Below are 10,667 nucleotides of genomic sequence, written 5' to 3'. Positions count from 1 at the left end.
GGATTATGCTCACCCCTCAGAGCACTAGGGCACTGGACACTGGGCTAACACAGTGTGCCTGGCCATCAGGCTGGAGACATCACCCGAAAGGACCATTTTCCAGTGTGCGGAGCCTTCTACTGCTCAGGCATCCATGCTGAGGCTAGGAAATGTGAGCCAACGTCTTGACTCCCATCTCTACAAGTTTTCCTCCAAAAGGAATTGATCAGTTAATTTTAGCTGAAAAGAAGTTCAATAGCGAGTCACAAATAATTATGACCTCCATGAATAAAGAAACATGACTGAGATGGAATAATATCTACTGCCTGACCACTGACTATCCCAAACTGCAATCTCGCAGTAAAAGAAAAATAAAAGCAAATACAGAATACAGTACAACAGGGGCTAGCAGAACGAAACGTTTGGCCCTGTGCCATCTGTTTAAATTGGTTTTGCAGCCGTAAAAATCAATGGAAGCACCTTCGTAACCCCGGCGCTCGCCTTGCGACGGCAGAGCTGTCCGTGACTCCGCCGGTCGGTGCTGTGCAGCTCGGCCCCAGCGCTCTGTCCAGCGGCACAGGAGCGCTCCCGGGCCGCCCGGGTGAGCGGCACGGGGGGATCGCACCTGCTCCGCGCTCGCCCGCAGCCCCGCCGCCGCCCGCCGCTCGCAGCGCGCATGAGCGGCCGCCCCGCCGCTACCGGGCCGGGCGCCGCGGTATCGCCGCCGCCGCCGCTGCTCCTCCCCGGGGCGCTGCGCTCCGCGTTGTCAGGCAAGGGGGAGCGACCGAGAGGCGGGGGAGGCTCCCTCCGCGGCAGGAGGAGGAGGAGGAGGCGGAGGAGGATGGTTGTGGGGGCGGGCGGCGGCAGGCGCTGGCAGCAGCCGGGAGAAGCCCCGCTGGTGACTGGCTGGCGGCACACGCAGCTCTGAGGAGGAGGCGGAGGGTGCTGAGCCCAGCGGAGCCGCGGGGCGGGCGGCTGCTGCTGCCGCTGCTGCCGCGGGGGGAGAGGCTGCGGCGGCGGGAGGGGACCGGCACGCGCGCACGCACGGGGCCGCGGGCGGCGAGCGTGGGACCGGCGGTGGCGGCGCTCGGTGGGCTGACCGACTCCTGTTTGCTTGGCTCCAGTCTCCGTCTCCGAGCCCGCGGGCCCCGATGAGAAGCGCCCCTGCGCTGCCGGACTGACGCCTCGCCGCCCTCCCCGCGGACGAGGAGGAGCGCGGCGCCCCCGAGCGCGGCCGCCCCTGCACCGCCCGCCCTCCCTTCCCTCCCTCCCGGCGGGGCTCGTCTGCCGCCTGCGGGGCGGGCGGCGCGGCCGTGACAGCGCGGCGGCGGCGAGGCCGGGGCAGCGGGAGCGCCGCCGCCGAGGACCATGAGGAAATTTAACATCAGGAAGGTGCTGGACGGCCTGACGGCGGTCTCTGCCGTCGCCTCGGCGTCGTCCGCCGCGCAGCAGCAGCAGGCGGGGAACCGGGAGACCGAAATCCAGGAGACGCTCCAGTCCGAGCACTTCCAGCTCTGCAAGGTGAATGAATGCTGCAGCCCCGAGCCGGCGGGCGGCCGGGGAAGGGGGCGCGCCGCCGCGATGGGCGCTGCGGGCTTTGCTCCTCCGTACCCACCTCGCCGAGCCTGCCCGCCGCTCCTGTTTACTTGTTTGGATTGGTTATTTCGGGGGCGAAGACGGGAAGAAAGTGGTGCGTGTAGGTCTTATCGGATTTCTTTAGTCATTTTTCTTGGAGAGTTTCGGGGTTTGTCGTCGTCTAGGCTCTTTTGTGCGAGTAATCCTGACAGTGTTCACTAAGGCTTCGTAGAAAGAGTTGGATGGATGGGGGAAGGAGTGATACTTAGCTGTAGTACAGCTCTGATTATCGCGGCGTTTGAGTAAAGCCTCTGCTAATGGGCCCGAAGGACAGGAAATCTGTCCCTCTGCATTATTTGGAAAACGTTTATCCTGCTCCTTTATGCCTGAAAAAGGCTTTCGATGTTTGTGGTGGTTTCACTGCAGTGTGTTGCCAAGTTGGTGATGCTGCTATTGCAAATCCTATCTAGAGGCGAAGTTCCCGTTTATTTATTTGCTTCTGTGTGATATGATAACTGCAGTTTGTGTCTGCACGCTTCAGAAAATGATGCAGCGAATTAACCACCAGCTGTATCAAGAGGAATAAAAGCTGATTGGAATATCAATTTCATTTTTATCTTTGCAGTGCACTCATGGCCTAACTTGACATGGATGAGCTTGTTTGTGGACTCTGCTCAGTTTTTTTGTGTATTGCAGGCATTTCTGCTGCTTTCAGGAGTTGGTCATGAAGGATGTGAAGAAGAGCAGAGCTGTTGCCAGTTAAGAGTTTATTCAGTTGTGAAATACAGAGAGTTGTGGGATATGCCTGCAACTTCAGTGAAGTACAAGGAGTATATCAGGAGCTTGCTGTGCGTTTATGAGGTCATGAAATACCTCTGCTTTAAACTAAAGCCTTAGAAATGGAAAAGCTGGCATTTGTATGGCTTAAGATGTGTGCATTTAGAGTGGAAGGAAGAGTAGATGTCACTTGTATTATGTTCTCAGTTCTGATTAATTGCAGCCTGAGAAGTTTAATGGAGTCATTGCTTGGTCAATTACCAAATTAGTCTTGGCTAACCAAAAAAGCTAAATGTGCCAATAGCTCCATATTAACAAAGAATCCCGTGGTTGAGGGGGTTTGCCTTTGTTCAATGAGGTATTTTTCGGTTTGGTCAATTCTGGGGCTGCCTGTTCTATTTGAGGGAAGTAGAGGATAAGGGATTGATTCTGTCAAGCTCAAGTTGCTATTTTTTTTTCTTTACTAAGCTGAGAGGGGTTGCACTGTCATGTTGGTCTGTTGGATTGAAATGGAAGTGATTCTCAGAAAAGCAAGTCTAGTAGTTTATAATGGTTCTGATGATAAGTCTGGCTTTGTTGCCAAACTTGCTAGGAACATCTCAGATTTTAATAGTTTAGTGTCTTTGTTAGAGCTGAAAATAAGATTACTCAGGGAATGAGGTAGATGAAAAAATTAAATGCTGAATTGATACAGTCTTTATACAAAAGAAATGTAAGATTCAAATTAAGTTTCAGAAAGTCTGACTGTCTCTTGATGCTCGAAGATGAATGAGTAATTATGACTAAAAAGTCTTTTGTAACTGATTTGTGTAAGGCAGGTGATTTTCTCAGTCTGTGATTAAATTGCTTTGTAGTTCCTTTGAAATTGTGATTAACATTGAATCCTGTTCTCTAACATAGTCTTGGTTCTGTTTATTTTTGGTATCCTGCCTGACCCATTGTTACTGCGCTGCTCTGGCTTGTTAGACTGTACGCCACGGTTTCCCCTATCAACCTTCAGCCTTGGCATTTGATCCTGTTCAGAAAATACTGGCCATTGGGACTCAGACTGGAGCACTAAGGCTGTATCCTTTTGTATTCTGAAGTGGATTTAGTGCACCTCACACAGGTGATGTCTTGATTCAGCTGCTGGAACCATTCAGAAGTCTGGTGGGAATCAGGTATGCCGGAGGGGAGTAAAACAGCAAGCTCTCTCTGCTGTTGGTGGGTGGCTTGGTTGTTCTGCTTGTTCTTTGTGTCAGTTTAAGTTGTGTAAATGATGTGAGGTATGGCTGCTCAGTTGCCATTATCTCAAGGTAGTAGATAAATTTTGTAGAGGGTTACTAGTGTGCTGACAATTTACAGCAGCTGACTGCAAATCTAAAGAGAGACGTGGGCTGAGCTCTGTTTTGTTGTTCTGCTCTATCCTCTGGGGTTGAAACATTCTGTGCTGCTTGGTGAGGTGGTGTTTGTTTGTTTGGGGTTTTTTGGTAGGGTTTTTGGTTGGGCTGCTTTCGGGTGGTGGACTTGTTCTTAAGATAAACTTTGTAATGCTCTAGTGACCTGTTACTACTGTGTTGCCAAATGAGGGTTTCAAGTGGGGGCAGTAAAAGGTACAGGGATTGTATCTTGCTAAAAGCTTCCAAGTAACAGAGAGAAGCGGAATGAATTTGTGAAGTAAAGCACTAGTAACCCTGCTTCTTTTTGTTCACTAAAATGTGAACTACCCATATGTTTGTAGCCATATGGTACCACAGCCATATGCTACTATCCCAGCCATGTAACAACATATGTGTTTAAACTTATATTTTTCAAAGAAGGTGTCCTGTAGTCTTTAATCCACACTACTGTTGTCAGAACCTTTAGTTGTCAACATAAGAAAATGAATTGAATTCTTTGTTGTCCTGAAATTGACTGAATTCTAAACATTATGGGTGACGCTTAGGTCATCTTCCTAGAGAAATTGACTTAATCCTCTTTAAATTGTAGGTAAATCTAACAATTTCCTTTGGTGTTTATATTAGTCTCCAAGTAGCCCTTTTTTGTTTATTTCTGGTATATTACTACCCTGTCTATAAGGTTAATTGTCATAAGAGGGTTAACTTTTAAAAGTTGAAAAATGAGATTTCTGTTATGAACTCTTCAGATTTCTTAACTCAGAACATGAGGAATAAGGGTAATAATGCAATGTTCTTAATGCCATATTTGAAACTACACTTAATCAATTTTCTTTTTTAAGAGGTTATAGAGCTGACTTACATGAAGGGTGGTGTTAATTACTCTCATATTGGTAGAATAGATGAGAAAGCAAAAATAGACATAGAAGTTAGAACTTGGTTTGGAGGCAACGAAGAGATTAAAATGTACCTGTTTAGAGCGTACTCACCTGTAATTTTGGGCAACATGATGTTGCAGTTTGGGTAATGATGACTCAACAAAACCTGTTCCTGGGCACTCAACCATGGCTACACACACCTGTGAATTCTTGGAGTGTGAATTGCTTTGTAAATAATTGAGAGAGGTATTGCAAGATTGTTTGGGAAGAAAGCATTACTGCGAGAAAATGACAGAAAATGCGTTCTCTAAAGGAAGGGAAGAAGTTTCATGCAGAGGCTGAAATGTTAGTGCTCCTCTAACTTGATGAAAATGAATATGCTTCTTAGTCCTTTGATACAGCTCTTGGTTCTTGGAAGAGCTGGTTAAAAGCCCTCAGCTGATAGAGTAGCCCTGTAACCAGACAGCACTGCAGAATCTGCATCTCCTGTGATTACCTCCTCATTGTGATGGAGGAATGCAGGCAGAAGGAATAGACTCAGACATATTCCCAATGTAAAAGCAGTCTCTTGCTTTTTGCTGGTTTGAGAAGAGTGGGTAAGAGTGAGGCTTGCAAGAAGTGCTTATTTCATTCTATTGCTCAAAGATAGAGCCAGCCCTCAGGATGCTTTGCCCGCTAAGGTTTTTATTAATAATAAATTATGTGCAAGGGTTCATTAAAGTGGGATCCACTTACTCTTTAAAGCTGCAAAAGTGTTTTTAATTGAACTGAGGTGTGGATTAGAAAGGCTGAATATCAGTAAAGTGTTATTCATTGAAAAATCATAGAAGTACAATGGAAGGCAGTCCTAATTTTCCTCTGTGTTCATGTTGTGAGAGTATAGAAGTAAAGGAATGATAATGTTTCTTTCGTTGCCTACCAGCAAATGGGAGGTGGGTATTAGTGTTTTCCTTGTGTTTTCAAGTATAGGTACATCTTTTTATGCTTTCTGTTGTCTGGGAACAGGGAAACAAGTTGGGGGTTGTTTTTTTTGGAAAGGGTATTAAAGGTAAAATATTCTTAAATCAAGGAGCGAGAACCTGTTTGAGATTTCATTAATATGCGAGGAAAATAATGGTACAGTCGTGGTTTGGCTTTGGACTATTTATCAGACTCTTTACAGAGGTTCTCTGTATTTGATCAGTCTTCAAATTGGTTATTTTAAATTCTGAACCAGTATTGTTCAGAGCAGGTTAATGTGAGGAGTTTTCTAAATCACACTCTTGCCTTATTCTTCTTTACGAGGCCTCTGTAACCACTACTGGAAGGACAGAGTGACTTCTTATGCACAAGTACTGCATGTTTGCAATACTGTTAAAATTATTTGTAAAAACAGAACTGAAGCTTTTTCTGAAGAACCAAAATCCATGGTTACAAATATACTGCCAGTTCAATGATGTTGTCTTTCTCTATCTTAAATATACTGAACATCAACACTGTATTGAATTCTCTAAATCCACAAAGTAATTGTAAAAATGGAAGTACCTAAATTATAGGTATCATGTTGCACTTACGGGATTATAAGTAGAATTACTATTCTATTAATATTTTTTGCCTCTAGGCTCGATGGGTACAGTTGGTAACATAGTATGCCAGAGGGGCAACTTTACCGTTCTATGCCCATAAGCAGCAGTTGGTTGTAGATCCTGCAGTTTTAAGAGGGAGAGAAGTCTGTAAAAATATGAGGAAGAGACTGCTTTTAGTGTAAAACTTTAAACTTATGAGTCATGAAAGTTTGGGATTATTCACTGGTTCAACTTGAGCAGTATATCCCTTGTATTCATTTAAAAAAACTTGATTAGTTACTAAGAAACATTTCTAACTATTATTTTCAGGAGATTTAAAACCAAGATTTTTGGAGGTAGATGGATCCTTAATTAGAGTATTTTCCCGCCCCAAAAAGAACAGTTTTAGCTATTAATAACAGAAATTCTGTTCTCACCTGTGAACAACAGCTGGGTTACTTTACGGTGTATAAGGAAAAGTTACAAAGTGAGTAGCTTAGTAGAGTAGAGCCAGCTGATGTGGCCCTCTTCCTGACACTAGGATCTGTTAAAAACAGTTAAGCTGTTGGATTCTGTTTTCTCTGTTGCTAGGGAAATTGAGGGATGAGGTAGACACAAGGGCAGAAGCACTGTGCTGAGTGACATAAAATCTCAAATGATTTGTCACGAGCACTCACCTGGACATGCTGGTCCAGCTGTTCCTCTGAGTTTGTGGTGTGGTTGGAGGATACTTGTTCCAGCTGTTTGAGGTGAGTCTTGGCTGGTGGCCTGCTTCTTGTGTGGCAATTCTGCCTTAGGCTCCCTCTTGTCTGTGCTGGATTTTTGTGAATGTGATCCCCACAGGGAACAATTGTACTCCCTATTGATTTCAAACTGCTATGGTCAATGTAAGCTGCTGGTGGCCTCTTTTGTCACTGCAGGTCAGTATCTTAGGTTTTCTCCATACTTGGAGGGATTTAGCTGCTGTTACCAGGGTAGTTTTCACCTTTTGATCTACTGTCACAATATGTTAGATATTGTTAAAAATGTGTCTGTGCTTTGCTTCTTTTCTGTGCATACCTGGACCATTACAGTAGGACATACAGTCCTTGGTCTTAAGACCATTTTGTGCATAATTGGCTGTGCTTTGTTTTCCCAGCAGATATCAAAACCTTCTAATGAGTTAGAGTTCAGTTTATCTACTCAAGGTTTAGCTTGGTGTAATCAGTTAGACTTTACCCCGTGACGTCCTGACAGTGCTCAGTGTCAAGAGTAATAACCCTGCTTTTGTGCTCTTCATTACTTTTGCTTTTCTATTTAGAAGGCCCTCTGGAAGCCTAATGTGATCTGAACAGGGGGGTATGTAAACTCTGAAGAGGCTAGAGAAAGCTTACAACATCTTTCTTGGGGTTTTTTTTGCCTTTAGGATGGTGTTTTCTCAGAAGTTCTAAGTCCAGGGCTGTGTACAATTAATAATAATAGTCAGCTGAGCTTTTTTTATTTGCTTTTATAAGGTAGAATAGTCTTTGAAGCTAATGCAGAAATATTGAAGGAATTCTCCTGGTCCCTACTGTTTAACTGCTCCATCTTAAACAAGTTTCTTTATTTTTCTTCACTTTAATTTTTCTGTAGCAAAACTAGGACAATATATCAAATTAGATGTTTTGTGATAATTTCCCAACATAAATACAGTATCTATTTTTGCTTTGTGCCTTAAAAATATGCATTTGAGGCATGAAGTTCAGCCTCTCTCTTGATAGAAGGAGTTCTGGAAAGGAAGACCATTTTCATTAGAAATAATTGAGAATTAAGGGAATACCTGTAAGTGTTCTACCTTCCACACAGACCAAATTGTGCCTCTGACTCCTTATTCCCAAGCAGAATAGGTTATTTAATTAAAGTTTGGCTTTTTTTTCCCCTCTTGCAATCCAAGTTCACAGGGAGGAGAAAAATTAGATTGTTCATCATTCCATCATTAAAAAATCTGAAGAAGCCAATCGTCCTGAATGTCAGTATCTGTTAATTTCCCCACAGTCTTGTCAGGACAAAAAGATGACTTCTGCAAGAAAATGGCTGAAGTTTTTATGTGTTTGGGGTCTATAAAGCTTTTTTTTTTCCTGTAATTTCCATTCTCCAGCCTTTTTGGGAACTCACTTTTTTTTAAAAAATCACAATAGCTCAAAAGCCTGGGTATGTGGTTCCATGCAGTCAGTTTCTGATGAAGTGCTTGTTGCAGCATCTGGATTGCTTTGCCATAGATATATACTACAAAATTCAAGCAATTTGGTAAATTCTCCGAAGCCCTAACAAAACAACATTTCCAAGTTGTGATGTGATTATAGCCATTAAAATGATTTCTCTTTTGGATCATTCAGACTTTGCAAGGCAGTCTAACTGATTTTGTTCCTTATGGAAATATCAGCTTGAGATATTTGTATTTTCAGATTTTTTCTTTTTGGGTATTTTTTTATTGAAGTAGTTCTGTACTTGCTCTTCTCTCTAGTAGCTCTGCATGGGCAGTAGCACAGTGGGTGGAGTTGTTTAGAATATGCAAAGATTTCAGTTTTTTAAACAGAGCATCCAACTGATGTTGGCACATCTTCAAGTGGAATGCTGAACCAGATGAAGCTGGGTGATCCTTTCTGACCTAAATTACTCTGTAATTCTGTTGATTCTGTGAACACACCAAATTTGAATTGAACTACTCTTTTGTGGATGGTCAGGGCTTTTTGGCATTTGTACACTGAAGAAAATGGTCTCAACCCTTGTCACTGGTGTCCTGGACTTTGGATAGATATGCCTGTTTTGGGAAGAGTACTTTGTAAAGCTGTTAAAAATATTGCAGTAGTGTCATGTCAGAGACACACTGATTATTATTATGAAAATGTTTGTTGTCTACCTTGCCACTCAGTTCACACAGAGTAGTTCAAACAAGAAAACTACTTTGCTTAAAGTGTATGTTAATCTTGTCACATTTCCGTTTAACACTACTTCATTTCTTGTCAAATCATCCAGCACTTTGTTCATGTGGCTATTGTTATCTTAGTGAAAAATTCCCATCCTCTAAAGAAAAAAAATCAGCTACTCTTGGGTGTTCTGAAATGAAATAGGGCCAAAATAGCATGGTGAGGCATGTATTTCCTAAAAGTGCATGGAATTAAAACAACTGAGCCCTACACAGAGAAAGCTTTGACTGAATTCTTTATAATAAATAGGATGGTATTGTTTTCAAATCTGTGGTTTTACTTGTCGGGAAACTTAGTGCTGGTTTTGGCTGGAGTAAAGTTAGTTTTCTTCACAGTAGCTGGTAGGAGGCTGTGTTTTGGATTTGTGCTGGAAACAGTTGTGATAATGTGAGGATGTTTTCCTTATTGCTGAGCAGGGTTTATACAGAGCCAAGGCCTTTTCTGCCTCTCACCCCACCCTACCAATGAGCAGCCTGGGTGTGCACAAGTAGCTGGGAGGGGACACAACCCAGGACAGCTGACCCAAGGGATATTCTATACCATATGGTGTCATTCTCAGGATATAAAGCTGGAAGAAAAAGGAGGAATGGTGTTTCAAGTGGTGGCATTAGTCTTCCCAAGTCACTATTACTCATGAGGGAGCCCTGCTTTCCTGGAGGCAGCACCTGCCCACCCACAGGGAGCAGTGGATGAATTCCTTGTTTTGCCTTGCTTGTGTGCAGCATGGGTTTGGCTTTGTCCATTAAACATTATTTATCTCAAACTGTGAATTTTCTCTCTTTTCCAATTTTTTTTCCCCATCTCACCAGAGGCAGTGAGCAAGTGTCTGTGTGAAGTCTAGTTGCTAGATGGGGTTAAACTGCAACAATCCTTTCTGACACCCAATGTGCAGCTCAAAGGATTTGAGATAATGACAGGTTTGACTGGAATGTGCTAGATTGAATTTATAGCTGTAATTACTGATTAGCTATTAATTGGCAGGTGCTTGTCAGGAGCCTTGCCTGCCTGACTGTGCATTAGAGTCCAGTGCTCATTAGTGGCTGGTTGCTGCTCTCCCTGCTGCTGTGCTGCTTTATCCCCTGGCTGTGCTGTGCCTGGAACTCTGTGACAGCAGCAGCAGCAGCGATGTGCCGGCTGGCAGGCGCCCAGGGACCCTCTGTGTGCCTGTGCTGCTGGCCTGGGCTGGCTGGGACTGCTGTGGGAGCTTCAGCCAAAGGGACCTGACCCAGGGAGGGGTGCACGTGGGAGCAGTGGATCTGTGTCAGTCAGGACAATCTGGAAGTGCCTGTGGCTATGTCAGTGCAGCAGCAGGAACCTCTGAAGGGATGGAGGCCCAGGGATAAGTCTGTGCTGCAGCAGGTGGATACTGACACATCAGTGCCTGTGGATAGATCTGTGCTGGAGCACCTGAAAGTGTGTGGCCGTGGATAATCCCACAGGAGAGCAGGTACTCCTCTGGAAGGACTGCAGCCATGGGTAAAGCCATGTTAGAGCAGGTTTATCTCTGAAGGGACTGTGGGTAAGGCCATGCAGTAGCAACTGCGGCTGTGGGGAAGCAGCAGGTCTTTTATTGGGAGCATTTTTACGTATACT

At 44.4% G+C, this 10,667-nt stretch overlaps 1 protein-coding gene across 9 annotated transcripts in view; it reads left to right on the top strand.

The window, feature by feature from the left end:
- Positions 1–865: 865 nt before the first annotated feature.
- The window catches only part of STXBP5 (syntaxin binding protein 5), a 102,523-nt gene continuing 92,721 nt past the window's right edge, over positions 866–10,667 (top strand). For 8 of the 9 annotated variants that reach the window (XM_039707072.1, XM_039707070.1, XM_039707066.1 and 5 more), the window contains exons 1-2: positions 1,028–1,500; positions 3,298–3,395. In XM_039707072.1, coding sequence (XP_039563006.1) covers positions 1,348–1,500; positions 3,298–3,395 — 251 coding nt within the window. In that variant the 5' untranslated portion in view covers positions 1,028–1,347. Of the gene's footprint in view, positions 922–1,027; positions 1,501–3,297; positions 3,396–10,667 lie in introns of those variants that run through there. The other variant, XM_039707065.1, reaches the window with a different exon arrangement.

This window comes from Passer montanus, unplaced genomic scaffold (genome assembly GCF_014805655.1).
Source record: "Passer montanus isolate IOZ18808 unplaced genomic scaffold, ASM1480565v1 scaffold2, whole genome shotgun sequence".
Classification (NCBI taxonomy): Eukaryota; Metazoa; Chordata; class Aves; order Passeriformes; family Passeridae; genus Passer; species Passer montanus.
Note: the sequence above shows the minus strand (reverse complement) of the source record. Positions and strands in the feature narration are given on the sequence as shown.